A 20,868-nucleotide genomic window follows, 5' to 3' on the forward strand; every position below is an offset into this window, starting at 1 on the left:
AAAGTTCAACACGCTTAACTGCACTTGCAGCGGGTTAAGCGTTTTACAGGGCCTAAACAGACCCTAAGAGGTCCTACAAAATGGCGGATCAGCAAAAAATCTACTTTTTTTTTTAAAAGAAGCTGCGAAAAGGAAATGCGCAGCAAGTGCATGCTAGGCTAAATGCTATAGAGCTCTGTAGCTGCTCTCGCGGGTCAAATGATACAAGTCTTGAGATTCAGAGATAATGACAAAAAACTTATTTTCAATATTTTAAAATAAAAAAGTTTAATAGCAAATATATTGCAACACTTTTCTCAAACTAGCTCTTCAAATTGATATTTTAAGTGTTGTAAAATGCAACAATTTTTAATGGATTTTGTTTAGATAAGCTTAGAAAATAGCAAACATGTCTGCGCTTTTCTTAATGACCCGTTCTTCTTTTCAAGTTTCAAAAACTTGGGATTACTTTTAAGAAAATGATGACAGCGATGTTTCGATACATTTATCAAAACTTCTCTGACTTAAGTCTTCGAAATTTGTTTGTGTGTCGTAATACAAATATATATTTATATAAATATTTAAATATATTATTTGAAAATATACTCTTAAGATAATTTTATAGGAAATATATTCTTGAAAACATTTTTTAAATTAGCTCATATATATATTTTTACCTACACATGACGTTATGCACCTTTTCCTGATAATTTAGCGGACCCGCAGAGCATATTAGAAATTATATATTTTAACTTTATAATTATTGTTTTGTTTCCGAGCTTATACTTCGACTCATAATGGAGGTTAACCGTCTCGAAATTAATTTCTGAAACGTTGAAACATTTTCTGTAATCATATTTGTACATGCTTTCATATGAATTGTTACGTAACACGCTACGTTACGCATATTTGCGTAATAATTTAGTCGAACCTTATATCATGTCATATATTATAACTTAATATTATATTCTATTTATCTTTTTGTTATGCCCGAAAGTGGACGTAAACCGTCTCAAAAGTAATAATTGAATCTTTGAAATATATTCTTTATTCTTTTTTTTTACACGATTTTGTATGAATTGTTGCGTAACCGCTTACGTAATTGTCCACAATTCACTCGAACCTTAGTTCATATTATTAAATACCATATATTTTTAATTTTTAACTTTATATATATATATATTATTTTGTATCTGAGCTTATGTCTCACCGTCTTTCTTTACATTGTTATTTCTGACAGAGTAAAAAATCATAACTCTTACACTATTTCCCCTATCCATTTTTTCAACATGAATAAAGAAAATACATACTTATCACAACGCATAACAGTTGCATCGTCCTTGGCAACCGTTAGAAATGTAAATCAAATGGCGTCCACCCTTTGCGCGGACTGCATGATATGTAATTCATATGACAGTCGCAAGTACGGAAAGTACTACTCGCTGCCTGATAACCTTAAGAGCCTCTTGCAAACTGCACTTCAACCCCCAAAAAACAACAACAACAACAACAACCACGGTCGAAAACTTTACCACGAATATTCTGGCTCTGTGTTTCTGGCCATCCCCTGTTGGCCAGCGGCAGAAGGGTGCGGGTACTGGGCTGAACTTTTGGGGTGAGGGTGAACCTTCAGAGTTCGCCCCCAAAAAAGTGATTGAATAGACCAACTAAACCAATAGATGCGATAGGAATGTGTGTCTGCGCCTTGCAATCGCCCGCCGATAGGGGTGGGTAAAGTGGAGCCAATGCACGAGCATGTTGAGCATTTTCGCAGGTAATTATTATTAGATATATTGGGGTTGATTGAGTCTATGGGAAATACGTATATAGTGTTGATAACATTGGAAGACAACTCAATAAGGTTTTAATATAATATGGAAATATACGAATTATTCACATATGCATGCGCTTAATTTATCGATAATAAAGCAATTTATCGAAGCCTAATGTTGATCGCAGATCGATTTAATTGTAGTGAAAAAATAATTCTTATTTATTTTTAACGAAATAAATTATATTTATATTTATATATCAAATCAATTTACCGAAGCAAATCAAAAAAGCGAATCAAGTATTTCGATTTAAAATATTAATAAATTATCTTATCGACTTAATATATCGATAACAAATCAGCTTAGAATGTTGATCGAGAAAGTAGATAGAAAGTAGAAATATTTATAACAAAAATAATTATTTCGATTTAATTTATCGATATCAAATCAATGTACAATAGCAATATGTTGAGCGAAGACCGCAGTTCGATTTAAATATAGCAAAAATGATTCAGCTTATCGTTAACAATAAAATAAATTGATCGAAATAGAACGATTTAAATTTCGTGAAAATACCAAGTTAATTTATCAAAGCATAAAAATTACTCTAATTTTTATTTGACAAAAAAAACCTATATATTGAATATTTCGATAGTAATTCAATTTATAGCAGTATTATGGCGAGCAAAAACGGTAATTTAACCAAAAATAATTATATTTACTAAATTTATCATTTACAAATCGATTTATTAAAACGTCGAGACTGAAGAAAGTCTAACAAGAAGTCGATTTAATTATTCGTAACTAATTGAATTAATCGCATAATGTTGATCGAAGATTGTAGTTTAATAAAAATATCGGACAAGTCAGACTCTTTTGACCAAAACATGATTTCAACTAGCTTTATCGATAACATAAACTTAAACGCGATTTATCGATAACTTGTTTTTCGAGCAAACTTCTCGATAGCAAGCCAGTTTGTTGTTATGATGTCTGCCCGATGTATGACAACTGATGTCAGTACAAAACTGTGAGTTTGGTGTATTTAAAGGCTATTCCTTTCAAAAATCGATATTAATCGATAAATGGCAGCTTATTATTATCGTACTCACCCGAGCATGCATGGTGACGTCGTTATCTCCGGGCTGAACACCGGTACGTATCTTTTTATTCTGGGGTCCCTCGCTGACGACGATGGTGGCCCCGCCACCAGTAACACTGCTGCCTGCGACTGCACCACCGACACCACCACTACCGTTGCTAGCACCGTTATAGGGCATTGTGGTCGCCGTGTTGAAGTTGAGCGAAGCCTCCGTCGTGCTGAATAGAGTTTTTTTCGATAGAATCTTGACGTTTACTTTGGGCCGTAGCCTTTTTTGTTGGATAAACTGGATACTTTAGTTATTGGACACGGAATGATCCTTGCTCTAGGCGCAGTTGTTGTTGTGTTTTTGGTTGTGTGGGTGTCTGTGTGTGTGTTGGGTGTGACTGTGTGTGGTCGAGAGTGTGGTTTTTCCTTTTGTTTTTGTTGTGTGGCACTCACTTGATAACGAAGAACGGAACACAGAATGCACCGGACACGAAAGACTCCACAAAAATTTTGATGAGAGGGTTGACAAAAATGATTGCTAAAATGTTGATTTAAACGCGCACGATTTTCAAGCTCTTCTTAGGCGAAGAAGAAGAGTTGTGAATATTTCTCAGAGATTTATTTATCTGAATGTTTGATTTATTTTTCCTTTTAAACACTTGCTTCAACTTGAACTTTCAACTGCATTTGACGTTTTTCTTTTTCTTCTTTCTTCTTATTGCACTTTCAATTTGCGTGTTGAACGAATTTTCTTTTTTATTTATCGCTTGCTTTCTTTGTTGTTGTTATGTGTTTGTACAATCAGCTGTAAATGGGAGGAAAGAGAAAAGAGGTTAGTAAAACAGGTGAATTACAAATAATAGAAAATAATCAACATACAATAATTGAGTGAAAATTCTCTATGCAAATTGCGGTGATCGCGACGGGAAAAACTTTCTAATGCAAACGGAAATTAATTTAAGTATGCAGTAAATATTTATTTAATGCCAAATCAAAGCCAAGCTGCATTTTGTACAGTGCACGCAATTAAAATTAGAATTAATTATTATATATATTTATTATTATTTATTTCAATAAAATAAAAATGTATATTTCTGGAATTTATTCAAACACAGAATAACTTAAAATTTGAATACTTTAATACAATAAGAAAACTCTTAAAAACTTATCCAAATTTTCATATTTAAAAGAAGCTCTAACATAAAATTTTATAAAAAGTTTCACATAACTTTTGGATGCAGGCAAATTCGAGGGGATAAGTTGCTTATGAGACTGAAAAGTTAAGACATGGCAATACATAATTGAACTAATTTGTCATATATAGGCTACATTATCTCATTCTCCTTTTATCACAAAAGTGTGCTCAATTAGACACTTAATTGTCAACAATCATATCAATCATATCGTTTGGCTTGGCAATACGCAAATTTTTGCTTATCACTAAAACAATAAAAATATGCCAGAAAGATATGGAAAATGCAGCTGGTTATGTAACATAAATAAGCATATGGAATATAAGCAGAATATAAGTGGAAGCAATTAGACAAAAAATAAATTGGTTGATATTTTTATTGAATAAGCCAAAATTGAAGTTAGAAACAAAATGTAGGCAAGAAAATGTGAAACTTTTCATTTGAGATCTTTTTGATATAAAGAATAAGTTTTCATATATATATTTTAGGCTAAAGTTTACATGCCAATATACATAAATATAATATGCATATAGTATATGTAAAAATTTGGAAAATTGTGCATATTTTTTTATTTAACATTTAACAATTCAAGAGAGTTTTCACTGCAAGTGAATTTAATGAACCGAACAGGCAATATATATCTGTTTTTTTTTTTTTTAACAATTTTATAAATGCAAATGGAAGCTTTTTATAATAATTTAAATATAGTATGATTTATTTATATTTATATATTTGTTCTTAGCTGTTTTTTTTTTTTTTTTTTTGTATTCTTTTTTTTGGCAAATTATAATATGCTGCAACAATGGGAAATTCTTGCTAATTGGAGAGCCGAGCGCATAAATCAGAGGCATAAACCAGACAAAAATACAAAGCACGCACACACACACACACACACACACACACGCTTAAATTGCAGAAACAACCCTCGTGAAGCTGAAGAAGAAGAAGCAGCAGCAACCAAAAAGCGCCGGCAAAACAGCAACGTTTATAGAAAAGAAGAAGAGAAAAAGAAATATGGCCGAAAATGTCAAAATGAATTCGAAGGATAACGGCAACAAGGCGAACAGACGGACGGACTGACGGACGGACGGACTGACAAGTGACAGGCTAGAAGCATAAGCAAAAGCCAAAAGCAACGGCGAATGTGCGGCGGAAAAGCGAAATGGAAACGAAATGAAAATGAAACACGGCCAGCGGACAACCTTTAACAGCGGAAAATCGCGTACAAGTAAACTTGAAAAAGTTGTTTCTTTGGCCGCGTTGCCCGTTTGCTGCAACCCTTAAGGGGAAAAGCGGGAAAAGCGGGAAAATGGAAAAGCTGTAGAATGAAGAACGAGCGCTTGCCGCTGCCGCTGCTGTTGATTTCTACTTTGTTTGTGGGGGCGCGCGTTGGCCCAAAATGCCGGGGGTTGATTTTTCATTAATGAAACAAAAAGCCGCGCGACGCGCGCTGGAAAAGCGAATGAACTTTTTAGGCACAAGCACACACGCACACACACGCACCCCGTGCGCTTTTCACACTCTTTTTGGTTAATTTTTTTTTAATTTTTTGCATACCGCTTTTGAAAATGGCGGCCAAATAACAACGACAACAAAAGGGCACACAAATTGTCAAATTGTCTGCTTGCAAATTTAGTTGAAACTGTTGAATTTCTCAATTTGTTGGTTCACACTCAATAATACGGCTAGAATTTGTTTATTTATTATTTATATATATAAATATTTTTTTTTTAAGTTGCTCAGCACATAATTGTAAAATTTTTAACTATATGCACATAGTGTTTTTTTTAAGTTTTTTTTTTTTTTTTTGTTGAGTCGTTGCGAAAGAAAAACCTGCACTCTGTGAATTTTAAACTGTCAATGGGCTCTGAGCATTTGCAATTGACAGTTCGCTAGACGGCGCCTACTTACATTTGGCTTTGACAGTTGACAATTGTATTTGCTCTCGCACGCACACACACACACATACAGATGCGTATGCGAAATGTAACCGCTTTTTTTTTTTATAAGATTTTTATTTATTTTTTTATAATTCTTTATTTTTGTTATTGGGAGCTGTGTGTAAGTAATTTTCATCCGTTATATTGAAGACTTCTGCTGTTGTACACTTCGGCGCCGCGCTGGCGAATGACGGTCAAATAAGAAATGAAAACCTGTGAGAGCGTTGAAACGTCAACGTCGGCTCTTTTGTCGTGTGCAGCAGCAGCGACAGCGGCAGCGACAGCAGCCAGCACACGAGCGAGTGGCGGGCACACACACGAAGCGTCAACGCCGGCAGCGACGTTGGCAGCAAAAGAGAGCCCAACATACACGCACGTCGCACAGGTAGCCGTTAGGCAGCAAAAGCCGCGGCAGCGTCAGCAGCAGCTGCACACGTTTTGATAGGGGTTGCACTGAGAGAGGATAACAGTAAGTGCTAGAGCGAGAGGGAATAAACGCTGGCCAGAGCGTAAGCCTGGAGAGTACGTGGCGGACAGGCAGGCAGCCGCAAGAGTAAAAGTACCTTGTACGTTTTTTTTATGCTGCCCTTTTTGTTTGGCTATTTCGTGGGTGGCAAAGCAGCACCTACCGGTTAGGCTTTGTTGTTGCTGCTGCTGCTGCTGCTGGTGCGAAGCAAAACAGCAAAGCAAACGACGCGCTAAGAAAGCTACAAATTTGCAATGGTTTTTGCAAACGCACAAAGCACACGTCACACACACACGCAATTACACATGTATATACACACGATAATGAACACAAATGAATATGTATACAATGCAATGCAATGCAAGTGCAGGCACAGCACACTGAAACGGTAAAATAACACTTTCACCCATTAGGCGTCGGCTTTTCTGCTTACCTTGTTTTTGGCTTGTTTTCTTTATTTTTCTTACTCCAAATTGTATTGCTGCTGCACTTCGATTAGAATTAGCACGAAAATAGTTTATTATTTGACTTTCTGTTGTCTAAATTCGCATGCAAACGATTATTTTCTGTTGTTTTGTTACTGCTATCGCGTGCGTCTGTCCGCTTGCTGCTTACTTCTCAGCGGCCCTTTTTTAATACAACACAAACAAAACGAATGTGGCGGCCAGACAGAGACAGAGACAGAAACTGAGCAAAGGCAGTGACACAAATGACAGAGATAGTTGGCACTAAAAAGCAGCGAGAGTGTTGCGAGAACGAGAGCAGCAACAATCGAGTTTGAGAGTTTGTTATGTGTATATGTATGTGTGTGTCTGGTCTGTTTGTGTGCGAGTGTGTGTGTGTGTATATATGTGGCGTAGACGTCAATGCGGCGGGGCGAGAGAGCGAATACAGCGCACGCAATGGAAAAACTGGCGCGGCGACGACAACGACGACGCGCGGAAGTATTTAATTGAGCCCAAAAAAGTTTTTAATTTAAATTGATGGCTATATGCAAAATGCACGAACACACGCACGCTAGTATTTTCTACTGCGTTATTGCACAATACAATTATAACAATACACAAATTGCCGTCTCTCGTTGCTGTTATTTAGTTGGATTTGGTTTCGGGTGCGCTTTTCTGCTGCTACTAAAAGGTTTTCAACCGTGCGCCACAGTGTCTCAATTCGTACTGAGAAAATGAGCGGCGTGCTCTGCAGTAAGAAACCACATTTGCCACATAGTGTGCGAGCAGTCCGGCATGTGTTCGTGTAAACGAACGCTCTCTTACAAGCGTGCGCACCTCGCACAGTCAAAGGAACGGATCAAGCACACAAACTCGCAAACTCGCTCGCAACGCAAGTGTGCTGTTGCCTACTGTTGCTGAGAGCGTAACCAGAGCGCGCAAATGAAACGTGCTCGCTCTCGCTCCCACTCTCCCACTCAGCGCTGTAATGAGCGCGCCAGAGCGTCGTCGTTTCAATGTACATAAACATATGAATATATGTATTTCATGCTTGTGTGTGTGCGCGCTGTGCTCAATGCGTTGGTTTTGTTGTTTGTGACTGGCAAAATCGCGCACAGTGGGCAAAGGCTGTCGAACATGTTGCATGTGGAAATATATCAGATGTATTTTAACATTTGACTTGTCATGGTATTTGTTATGTTATTCTAACTTATTTTATTAACATTGCTTATTAATCGAAAGGTAAATAATTTAAGCAAATATTGAAAATAAATTAAATTAATAAAATTTATATTCAAATTAAGTTATTAGATTCGCATAAAATAACAAATATATTTTTATTATTTCTGCTTATGTAAATTTCCTTAAGCATTTTATCGATAAATGGACTGATTGTCAGTTCAGCAGCTAAGAGCGCATGAATTTTGCGTTGCTCTTCACGTTTCATGCACATTTCTCTTACACTTCTCTCGTTCACCACGCGCAACAACAACAAAAAATGTGCTTGTGCAGCTCTCAACTCGTTGCATTTTCATGCAATCGCATTTAACAGTTGCCTTAGATAATTTAACAGTACGCTGTTAAACAACAGCTGAACAGCATAAACAACAGTGGGACTGTTAACTTTAACAGGCAATGTTGGCGTGTTAATTACATTTATCGTTATTTTGAATGACGGCAATTTCAACAAAAATGTAAATATAATAAGTTAAAGAAAATTAAAAGAAGGTGTGTTGCGCAAAATATTAAACGGGAAAAGTTAATTATTATACATAGACTTTTATTTGATGTTAATTTTGGTGATTTTGCTAGAAGAATTGTGAGTTTTTTCAATCTTTGACTGTGTCAAAGAACTGCATTAACGCTTCCCCAGCTGCTCTTATCAAATGTGCAACACTAAAAATAACAGAAAAATTGAGCATACTTTTCTTCTTCTCCTTATATATTAGATTTAAGATGCGGGTAGTAAGCGCGTGGGAGACTGCTGGATAACAATGGTAACCGGGGCAGTCAAATAGCAGGACATGTCCGAGGGTCTGCCTACCTCACCCTCTTTCCCTGCGCTCTTAAGTCGCATATACACATGAATGCCGCTCGATGGCGACGGTTACGTGTTTTCCACTTCAATCCTCGCCGCTTGGCATTGGCATCCTTTCGCTCGTGCCTGTCCATGGCTCAGGCGCTTTGCTTAATGCCAAAGTGCAGGACAACAGCAACAGCAACAGCGACAACAACAACAACAACAACAACAGCAACTGCTGCAAGTCGCCTGGTAAACAACATAAACTATTTAGTCTATGTGTGCGTGTGTTATGTGTGGGTGTGGGGGTGGATGCTTCTCTGCATGCGTGGGCGTGGCCAAGCATTGGTAACAAGCGTGGGCTACGACTAGCTTCTGGCCTATACCCTGCAGGCAAAACCTATCGTCATGGGTGTATCAAGTCTATTTAAATAACTGAGCAACAGGCTTTTCGGAAACAGCCTATGATGTTTTCTTTAAACTTTTATAACTTTGCCACAACTTCCGAGAATTTTAGATTTTATGCAACTTTTGTCACGGGCTTACCTCTAAAAAGTCAGTTTTGAGAATATTCGCAAATGGATTTTTCTTCTAATTTTTGAAGAGATTTTCAGACTCAATGCAATTCTTGTCAGGATTTTACCTCTAGATTCAGCATGTAGATTTTGGAACTATTCGTAAATACATATTATTTTATTTTACATCTTTTTGAAGATCTTTAATTTTATCATATTTTTATATATCGTTCTTTTCATAATTTGTGATCAATTAAACATTATTTAAGGTAATGAAATAATTTTGAGTTAATCGCCCTATAAAATGATCGTCATAATATATATATTATATATATATATTTAATATAAATAATATGTAATATATAAATTAAAATATTTTGATTATTATTTATACAACTTATTTGCATTTGATATAAGAAATCGACGAACTGAATTGAATCCTGGAAGAATAGTGAGTGATATTTTCTGCCCCAAAGGGAGAATTTAGCATTACTTATAGAATAGAACTCTCTTCCGCCTTTAATTCTGTATAATTGAAGGCCGTGACGATTTCATTAAATCGAGGTATTAAGTCAGGGTATTTGCTTATATTTAAGGGGAATTTTTAGGTTAAACGAGGTAAAGTACAGGGTATTTGTTATTATTTTAGGGTACAGGGTACTTGGCAATATTTGAGGGGAAAATTTTGAAAATAAATTGTAGTATAGGTAGTATTGTAGTATATTTGGTATTATTTTGGGGGAATTTTGGGTAAAGTAAGATAACTTAAAGGGTATTATTTAAGGGGAATTTTCGGGTAAAATATGCTAAGGTATAAGGTATTTGCTAGTTCAATTTCTAAACTAGTTCTATTTACGGAAGTAGTTCAGCAGAAGTTCATTAACACTACTTACTATTGAAACTAGTTGCTAATTAGACTTATTTTATAGCCCTTAGTTTAGTCGAGTGCCAAATTGTTCGTTTTTTAAGTAAGAACAGTGACCCCTACACAATTAAAGAACTTTTTACAGGGTATTTTTAAGTCGCGTATTTCAAAGCTTAGGTCCACCCTTTGGCAATTGGAGCAGAACTCTTTGCCAATGTTTGCATCATAAAATATGGATTTAGTTGTGTGTACGCGTTGCGTGTGCGTGTGTGTGTGCGTGTGTGTGTGTGCGTGTGTGTGCGCGTGTGTGTGCGCGTGTGTGCAACGCTCGAATGCACCCATCGATGGAAAATATGTTGATGTTGCCATAGTTGCCACACTTGTTGCAGATTGCATTCCATGATGTCTTCTTCTTCTCCTTCTTCCTCTTTGTTATGGCATACAATTAAAAGTAATACAAATAATATGGTATCAAGCAGATTTCTTAGCCATAGCAAACATACTTTTGTGCGCGCACTTGTTAGATATTGAGATATTGAGCAGTTGCATAGCAAGCAGCTCTGTGTCGTTTTAGAGATTAGCGCTATAAAAACAGAAAGTTTCATAGTGTTTAGAGAAGAAATGGAGAGAGAAGCAGCGAGGAAGAGAGTTTTTATACCCTGAACCCATTAAAAATGGGTATAAGGGTATATTGTATTTGTGCGAAGTCCAAATTTATGTAACGATCTAGCCATGTCCGTCTGTCTGTTCGTCCGTCCGTCCGTCCGTATGTATGAACGCAAGGATCTGAGAACCTATAAGAGCTAGAGACTCGAAATTTTAGATGTATATGCTCCTAGTTCCCGCGCAGATTGAATTTGTTTCCGATAATCGATAACTTACTCCGTTTCCAAGTAATCGATAAGATCGATATCGATATCCTGTTTTTTGGGCAATTCTGGTAAATAATAAGAGCTAGAGTCACCAAACTTGACATATAGCTTCTAAAATAGAATATATATGCATTTGATGATGGAAGAAGAGGGTTCAGGGTATCCCCTAGTCGGGAGCTCCCGACTAGAACTTCTTACTTGTTTAACATTAAACTAGTCTTAAACAAGGCTTGAAGCATTTTAGTCTACCTTAGTTTAATCGAATTAGTTTAATATAGTTCCATATATACTTCATATTACATCGAATTTCATATATAAAAGCAAAAGGTTTCATGCTATTTAGAATAGTAGAATCTTATGGAGAGAGAAGGAACGAGAAATAGAGTTGCTTAAGATGGTTTAAGCTAGTTTAAATTCGAATCTAATTAGATTAAGAAAGTTTCATATAAAGTTCATATTGCATTGAGCATAAATAGCTGTAAAAGCAGAACATTTGATTGTTTTTAAAAGACTAAAAGTAAATGGAGAGAGAGCGAGGAGGGAAGAGATTTGATTAAGATGGTTTACACTTGTTTTAAAGGATTTTACACTTTTTCCCATTCGAATTAGGTTTAGAAAGCGCCAATTATAGTTCATATTACATTGAACTTTATATATAGCTATTAAATAAGACCATTTTATAGTTTTTAAAAGAGTAGCAAGAAATAGAGAGAAGAGAGGAGATAAAAAGAGTTGCTTAATATGGCTTAAGCTACTTCTTTTACACCTACATCCAGTCGAATTAGTATAAGATAGTTCATAATGCTTTGAGATTTATATAAAGCTTTAAATGCAGAATATCAACAAAATAGTTTTCAAAAGAGTAGAAAGAAATGTAGATATAGTAAGCGAGGAAGAAAGTTCTTTAAGATAGTTTAAACTCGTTTTCAAGGATTCTTTACACGCTATTTAAAGCAAATTTGTTTAAGATAGTTCCACATATAATTCGTATAGCATTGGGCTTATATATAGAACTTACTACTCTGGATTCCATCTTGATCGTCATCTCACATGGAGAATGCAAATCACAATAGTCTACCATAGTTACGATAAAAACGAAACGAAATAAGATGGCTCCTTAAGGGAAACAACATGTTTTTTCTGAGCAACGAAGTTTTCTTGTTCCCAGTTTGGTTCTATGCCAGCTAATTCTTCGGAAGAGCAGCAAATAGCATTAGAAAAATTCTTCCTCTAGACCAAAGTTCTCAGACTAACTAATGGGGAATCTTAATAATTCCGCAACGATCTTCTAGGATCACAGTCCACCAGCTACGTGGCCTGTCACTCTGTTCACCCTCATATACTGGCAAACAGGATTTGCAGAAGAAAGATTTCCCAAGCCGCGTACTTGCATAGATATAGGTTAAAATTGAACAATAAATAAGTAAGAGGTTCTAGTCGGGAGCTCCCGACTAGGGGATACCCTGAACCCTCTTCTTCCAACATCAAATGCATATATATATATATATTATATTTTAGAAGCCATATGTCAAGTTTGGTGACTCTAGCTCAAAAAACAGGATATCGATATCGATTTTTATCGATTGCTTGGAAACGGAGTAAGTTATCGATTATCGAAAACAAACTCGATCTGCGCAAGAACTAGGAGCACCTACAACTAAATTTCAAGTCTCTAGCTTTTAAAGGTTCTGAGATCCTTGCGTTCATACATACGGACGGACGGACGGACATGGCTAGATCGACTCGGCTATTGATGCTGATCAAGAATATATATACTTTATGGGGTCGGAGATGCTTCCTTCTGCTTGTTACATACATTTGGATTTTGCACAAATACAATATACCCTTATACCCATTTTTAATGGGTTCAGGGTATAAAAATCAAAGTACAAGACTTAATACTTAATGTTTAGTAAGTTTATACAAAGTTAAAAAGCTAAAGCGAAGTGTCAACAAATTAGTCAATAAAACGGTAGATAATCGGCTTTTTCGTAGCTCATATTTCTAGGAGGATTGGTGTTCACTCAATCTTATACAAATTGTCATGCATTGCCCATCAAAGCAACACAGCCAAAAACCTGCTGGAAAAGCAATGGAAGCTTAAATTGGGATATAGCTAGAAATAGTTGAAAGTAAATTCTTGAAATTAAGATACGCTGTTTACACTCAATATGTATTTTGGGTACAATATGAATGAGTGTTCCGGGAAATTAAAGTAGTCTACTTCTATAAAATAAAGTATCCCCAACTTTGAGGATATAAATGCAGACTGTACATATCAAATAAGATTAAGGAAATTTTTAAGGGGGAAATACTTCTATTATATCATCAGGTAAATCACACTTGGGCGCAAAATCTGATTAGCTATGGAAATTTCACTAGCTTCTCAAGCATGTCAAGTTTTTTTATTTTTTAAAACGTATTCTTTGAAGACAGTTTCTTTAGTTTCTTCTGTATTGTCTTGTGCCACAACATGAAAGTCACATTCTTTCTGTTCTTTACTTTTGCCGTTGCAGCTGCTCTGAAGGCCTGCCCACCGAATCATATACAAGTATTTATAGATTGTATTCCAAGGCGAACCAGAACACATACAACCAAACGATTTTCAAAAGCAAGAGCACCTTTGAATACTCTATCACATGATGAATTTTTAAAATTATTTCACATCTAAATTCGATACAAACATAAATAAAGCAATGAGACTCTGTTACTGAAAAACACAAATGTAATTTATCGATTATTATAGCTATGACAAAATAACTAAGCCTACGCATAATATTGTTACAAGCGTAATTATCCTTGCAATAAACTTTAGTTTATTATTTAAATATAATAAACATGACCTGTCGTTTCTTCAATATAAGTAAGATATGTATTCATATAAGCATCAATCGATAGGTCTTTATTACTTTTACCGATGTTTGTTTAAAACTTTTCGATGTTTTGATTGAAATCTCTAGATTCTTCAAAAAGAACATGTGTATTTTGAACATTCAACAATGTCATCAGTGAAAACAGCAGAAGCTCTTAATGCATAAAAAAGGGGAACTTTATGCTTAAAAAAAAGAACGGCCGATTAACGATTAACTTCATTAGGTCTTCCTCTTACATTAACATTTCTTTCGATAAGTCATCGACAAACTACGAGTTTCGATAAAAAAACGAACTTACTTTTCAGCTTAAGATATAGTTAAATAAGAAAAGAATGCGGACCTTAAAACTTCTTGCATATTATACATATTAGTGTCTTTAAATAATTGTAAAATTTGTAGCTTATGTCAGATATTTCGATTTTGATGCACTGCAGCAACAATTTTTCCTTGACTTTTCTCTTATGCGATGTAACAAACAGCAGTTTTTGGTTTATTTTCCAACAATTTACGCCACATGTTCACATGGTTCGAGCTTTAAATAATAAACTTAAGTCGTGCGAGTGCAAAAAGCTTAAGCTTATTTTGCTAACCCAAATCGGCAACTTTCACTTGACTTTTAAGTGCAAGCCCCAACAGCAGTCAGCCCCCCCTTACTCACTCTCTCTGCCCCGACCCCCTTACAAGCAAATGCAAAATCTAATGCACCTTTAAATGGCTGAATATGATGAGTGGATCTGTGCTGAGCGGGAGGGAAGGTTGGCTGGTGGGCTGGTAATGCTGGATCTAGCACTAAGGCATGCCAACAGACCCCCAAGCCTTATTGTGGGTAGCTGTAGCTGTAGCTGATAAGCTGCTGCTATCAACGCCTTACGCCCAGCCTCCGAACCACACTTGGTACACATCGAGCAGCGCAGCATCCGTTTCCGTTGCGCTGCAGCGTCAGCTTAGTATCCTGTTTTGTCAGATTTACAGCTGAAACTCCTTGAAATACCAGCTGCACATGTGTGTGTGTGTGTGTGTGGGGTGAGTGGGCGTGGGTGTGTGTGAGTATGTGCATGTTTATCTGTGGCGTTGCCGGAAAGTGAAACGTTTATGAAAACGTCCGGCAAGGCGTGCCACAGTCCTGCGATGTACACACACACACACCGCCCGCCTCCCCGCACACACATACCCCTTGAGTAATGACCTTCTTTGGTTTCAGCTATGCTAAATTTCATATTAACTTTCATCGGCTAATTTCGCAAACTGAACAATGCTTCAAGAATTTAATATTCTGCCGCTTCAAATGACCAACTGGACATAGGTAAAGTGTGAAGCGTGAAGCCAGCCAGCCCTTTCTTGGCCGCCTCAGCCGCCAGCTCTGACACCCTGGCTCCGGCTCTGACTCTGGTTTTGTCTGACTTGTTCCAAGACAAACAATAAAGTCTTGACCCAGTTCCTTGTTACTCTTTTGCTTTGCCCTTTGTCATCATCATCGTCAGTAGCAACAGCAGCTTTGACATGGACAAGCACGGAGCAAAAAAATAACTCAAGAAAAAATGAAGAAATCTGAATAATTGACTGGCAGATACCCTGTAAAAAGTCTAAGGACAAATTCCCTAAGTTTATACAAACAAAATTCGATGCATCTCGCTTTTATAATCTGAGTTCAATAAAAGGAGAAATCAGAAAAAATAACAGAATACAGATGCTACCCAACAAAAATGATGTCGCTAGCTTATATGTGAGGAGAAATCCCCCAATATTTTAAATATATTTGATCTTTGTATAAAGCAGATACAATTTATTTTCTCTATCGCTCTTCTAATCTCTTAGCTCAACGGGAGAGGAAAAGCGGATAAAAATCCAAAATTATTCATATACTTAATCTTATGTAGAATATAAATCCGACATACCATGTCTCGACTCCCTGAGCTTTCTGGAAGCAGAAAAACGCAGGACATTCCAAAATGTTATATATACTTGATCAATGTAAAGCAGAGATCCCCCAATATGTCTGTGCTTCTTATGATTACATAGTGTATTAAAGATCCGACATACCAAATATACTTGAGTTCAATGGGAGGAGAATAACGGAGAAAGTCGTATATATATAACAGAAAAAAACTGGATAAATGTCTAAATTTTAAATATATGTGAACTATATATAGCATAGATCCCACATACCAAGTATTATGTCTCTAGCTCTTATAAACCGGAAAAAAAAATGCAGAAAAATATCAGCTCCATTATTTTTGGTAATCTACAGTACTTTAAATAACCATTAAGGGCTTTTATGAGCTTGATTTGACTATTTGCCCAACTTTAGGATATACTCTTAAACCATTTGTTGTATATAGGGTATAAGGCAAACGAAAATTCTTAAGAATTGGGTGAAAAATCCGCCAACTTTACATGCAGAAATGTGCGCTAACCCAAAAATTGAGACAGCTTTGCCCCCGCTATACACACACGCACACTCAGTCACACATAACCAAATATATTTGACTATATTTCGTTTTTTATTTTGCCTTTTTGGTGCTGGACTCCTTGCTGTGCAAGGAATATGTGGGGGTGGCATGGCTAAAGTGCAGTCAGACAGCCATTGGATCATTTGTCTTGGCATTGTTGCCTTTTACAGATTTCTTTTTCCTGCAGCTTTTTATTGCCGCTGTTGCTGCCGCTGCCGCTGCTGCTGCTGTTGCATGAAAGTTTCGGCAACGTAATGCTGCAATGGGGCTTATGGGTTTAGGCAGCTTATATGACAGTCAAGTTGGCAAAATCAAAAGCCAAAGCAAAGCAAAAATGAAAGCATGCAAATAGTACTTGCCAGTTTGGTAAGTTTTAAAGTTAGTTAAGCAGCGGCATTTGAATAAACAGACAAAAGCATTTGGGTGAGTCAATAGGTATTAGGAATCGTTTAAAATGGGATGCGAAGGAGAATAAAAACAAAAAGAATTACACTTTTTAGGGTAAATAAAGCATGCTAAAAAAAAGCATATAGAAAGAGATTATCATTAAAAACAAAAATGTAAAAAAATAAAGAAATATTATCTTAATATTAATTATAAAATTATATATATTATATATATAAGCTCTAATTGAGAGACAATATTTTTCGTATTAATCCTTATATCTTTTAATGAAAAATATTTAGACGCTGCTTTTAAAATTTTAGTCAGACTCATAAAAATATTATTAAAAAAAACTCATCATAATTATAAAATATTTATATCTGCATATTCTTCACTTAACAAAGACTGTCCATAATAGGATATTTGCTTTCAGGACCTTTAATAAAAATAATAAATAATATAAATAATAAATAAATATCAATATTATATTATATTTTATTCAGTACAGATATAAATTGTACAATGAAATTGAAAACAATTAGAGGTCAAATATAGTTAAAGAACTCGAAGTTTTGTGAGGGACAACAGAAATATAAAAGAAATATAGAAAATAAATTTAACTTCAACTTTGTCCATTTGATAAAACGTGACTATATATATATCATGCCTGTCATGTTATAGTCAAAATTGCCGGTCGATCATAGGCAAAAAAATAACATACATAATATACATTAAAAATATAATTAAAATAGAATAAATAGAACAAATATATTAAAAATAAAAAAAATTTAAATAAAACAAGTAGCAACAAAATATATTACAACAAAATTGTTTCATTTTTAATTTTAATAATTCAAACAATTTTATTTACTAATAAATAATGTTGAAAATAATAGTAGATTAATATGTAATATTATAATTTATAGAAAATGTGGATTAATATAGATATTACATATATAATTATCAACATAGAGGTTGAGTTATTGCAGGGTATTATCCAAACTTAAAAATGCAACGAAAACAAAAATCATGCAGGGCACAAAAAAACTTTAAAAGAAATTTCACCCAAAATTACACTCTCAAATACACGCACACACACAAACAGCAACACACACAATTCTACCAACGAAAAAAAAAGAAAGTTAACAGAATCACGGACCTGACTCTGACTCTGACGCTGGCTGAATGTTCGCAGCAAATGAAGGTGTCAAAATGACAGGCAGACACCAGCAAAAAAAAAAAATGAAAATGGGAGAAGAGAAGGAAAAGGCCTCGCGCGCGCTCACACACACGCCCGAATGGACGCCTGCCTGGTTGGACGTGCTGTGGATGGATGGATAGCTGTGCTGCAGTTGATAGGATGGGAGCTGGGCCCCGGACTGGCTGTCTGTCTGGCTAACTGTATAAACGCCAAAACGACAGCAGCATTTGCTAACTTGCACCATAAACAAAAGAAAAAATAAACAACAACAAAAACAGTAAAAAAAAAAAACAATAACAAACACTCGTGCTGCAACAACAGAGACTACATAATTGTATCTGTATCTATGTATCTATACGCTGGCTCCGTGCATTGTATTGCAGATACGTGCTCGATGGTCCAGCAAAATGGCGGAATAAAAAGAGAATGAATGAGAAAACCGAAGCCAGAGCTAAAAATGACTTTTTTTCATGTGGCAAGACGAATCACAAATGCTCTCACATAAGTATTCAAAATTTTTATTATGAATTATGTTAATATGATAATGATAATGATAAAGTTGAGAGTGTAATAAGTTTTTAAATTATTGCAAATAAGTGAATCAGGAATTCCTGTGCTTATTTCTATGACCTTTCAGCTTTAAGCAGGCATTAACAGCTCTTGGAATAACATACATGTTTTTCATGTTAAAGATATGTAAATGTTGCTCATGTTATGCAAAAGTTAACAGTGATTTTAACAGAATAGAGAACTGTATGTAGCGAGTTTTGAATGATATATTAGATGCAAATTTTTAAATAAAACGTATCATTATAGATCTTAAAAACTCTAACAAATTTATACAATATATAATCTATTGTAGAGAGTATTCAAGAAAAAATCAACAAAGAAAATGTAAATGTTGCCTATGTTACGTAAAAGTTAACAGTGTGACGATAACAGAATATATAAAAGATTGAAGCGAATTCGAAATTTCAAATAAAGCTCATCGATATAGATCTTAAAACTTTCTAAAAACATACAATCCAAGGTATATTTTATTCAAGCCCTATTTATGCAGTTAAAATGCACTCTATAAATCTTTAGGGGCTATAACAGTTAGACAAAAAAATGTGGCTAGAGCTCAATAAATTATTTACCTTAGTTACTTAATTTTTTTGGTAAAAATAACCTCAACAGCTCATCAATCTTTTTGTTAGCCACCCCATAATATAGGGTATATACACAAAGAATGACAACAACAAAAAAAAAAAAAAAGAGAAAACGCTTAAAGACTTTGGCGATGGCCAACTACTGACATGATGGCCAAATGCCAAAGAGGATTTAAGTTGTAGCGAAACTTTAAATGAGTTCAAGTTTGTAGATTTAGATGCCACGCCTCCCACCACCCCCCACCTTTGATGGGTGTGTGCTGATGAAGCGTAATGATGATGACTTTGTTAGATTGATTGATGGGCAGACAGAGAGATTGAGCAGGGGGCGGAGCAAAAAGACTATTTACAATTTGCACTTAAAAATTGAAAAGACGCCCACAAAAATTTCCCAAAAAAAAAAATTAAATACAGAATCGCGCATTGCTCATACGTCGCGTAAGCCGCGCGTTATAAATTTAGAATAAACGCATCTGACGCTGCAGATGACCAATTAAATTTTTGTTGAGAAATATTCATATTTCTGCACTTTTTTAATGTCACTCATGAACCGGAAATGCCGTCAAGGTTTGCAGTTCAAGCAAAAATATTGCATAGCCGTAGAACTTGGTATTGCCAGTCGCAATGGATCAGTGGACGGGCGTGCATCGGGCGTTCATAATTCGCGCCTATTATAGAAATAACGATTCCATAAGCACAGCACAGCGAATGTTTAAGAAACAGTTTAGCATTTATCAGATACCCCCCACAAATGTCATCAAATCCTGGCTGCGGCATTTCGAGTGCACGGGCTCCTCGCAAGCGGGCGGCTCGATAGCGCGTTCCTCCTCCATTCCTGTAAGATCAAAACTTTCGAACATAGAGCGGTAAATAATAATTTTGTATTTACAGCAAATCTTCTGCACCATTTGCAATCAGTGCTTGAGCAATGAGAAGAACTTCAGCAGCTCCATTAAATAATAATCATAATCAATTATTTTGTATTAACTCTTAAAATTTGTCTAGTATTATATTCTATGAAATTCCTTTGACTCTAGTCTTATGCTTTGGTCATTTTATATAATAAATTCACGTATTTTTTGCTAATTAACAAGTTTGTTGAACATTTTAAATCAACACTTTTGAGTGCCAGCTTTCTGAGCATATCAAACGCTCGACATTTGTCTTTTTGAGGGGGGTTCTCGCACATTTGTTTGTCATGCTTGGCAAAATGTCTTCGATACGGTTGCTTGCCATCGAAATTGTAAGAAAAGCCAAATTCTTTTGTCGAAAATGCAAGTGACTGACAACAAAATATTTGCATAAACATGCGTTTTACTTGATTGTTATCATATGAACTACAAAAAAAAAAGATATACTAGCACAGATATAATTATTTTTATAAATTTATATTACAATACCATCGCACGAGCAATTGTACATAGATTGTGTACACATGCTGCCAGTAAAACGTTTACGAATGCGACAAAAAGATAAGGCGACAATCATATCCCACTCTCAGTAGCCAGTTCCTCTTTCTTTCCAGTTCGTTAACATTTTGCTTAAAGTGGTATAAAATGTGCTTTACTGAATTTTCTCCTCAGAACTATCAATTTCTCTATCCTCTTTGCATTCGTGTTTGTAAACATTTTTAGATGTTTTCAAGAACTTG

General features: G+C 35.5%; 2 protein-coding genes across 13 annotated transcripts in view; one reads left to right on the forward strand and one right to left on the reverse strand.

Moving 5' to 3' along the window:
• LOC115767430 (heterogeneous nuclear ribonucleoprotein L) overlaps nucleotides 1-7,596 on the reverse strand; it is a 145,104-nt gene extending 137,508 nt beyond the window's left edge. For 2 of the 12 annotated variants that reach the window (XM_030711715.1, XM_030711713.1), the window contains exons 1-2: nucleotides 6,874-7,242; nucleotides 2,864-3,646 (exon numbers count right to left, since the gene is read on the reverse strand). In XM_030711715.1, the coding sequence (XP_030567575.1) occupies nucleotides 2,864-3,031 (168 nt within the window). In that variant the 5' untranslated portion in view covers nucleotides 3,032-3,646; nucleotides 6,874-7,242. Of the gene's footprint in view, nucleotides 1-2,863; nucleotides 3,647-5,591; nucleotides 5,745-5,945; nucleotides 6,128-6,873 lie in introns of those variants that run through there. The other 10 variants (XM_030711712.1, XM_030711714.1, XM_030711709.1 and 7 more) reach the window with 10 other exon arrangements.
• Nucleotides 7,597-19,826: 12,230 nt separating this feature from the next.
• LOC115767463 lies at nucleotides 19,827-20,298 on the forward strand. The gene is made up of 2 exons (XM_030711769.1): nucleotides 19,827-20,054; nucleotides 20,109-20,298. Exons 1-2 carry the CDS (start codon nucleotides 19,842-19,844, stop codon nucleotides 20,175-20,177), a joined length of 282 nt encoding a protein of 93 aa, XP_030567629.1. The 5' UTR covers nucleotides 19,827-19,841; the 3' UTR covers nucleotides 20,178-20,298.
• Nucleotides 20,299-20,868: the final 570 nt, after the last annotated feature.

The sequence above is a fragment of the Drosophila novamexicana genome, unplaced genomic scaffold (genome assembly GCF_003285875.2).
Source record: "Drosophila novamexicana strain 15010-1031.04,08,12 unplaced genomic scaffold, DnovRS2.1 tig00001395-arrow-arrow-pilon, whole genome shotgun sequence".
NCBI classification, from domain to species: domain Eukaryota; kingdom Metazoa; phylum Arthropoda; class Insecta; order Diptera; family Drosophilidae; genus Drosophila; species Drosophila novamexicana.

Excerpts from the sequence above, each read along its gene's own strand:
- LOC115767463 (XM_030711769.1), top strand. The coding sequence starts at position 19,842 with ATGGATCAGTGGACGGGCGTGCATCGGGCGTTCATAATTCGCGCCTAT. Across the intron at positions 20,055-20,108 it reads CGCGTTCCTCCTCCATTCCT|CAAATCTTCTGCACCATTTG; the intron begins GTAAGATCAAAA and ends TTGTATTTACAG.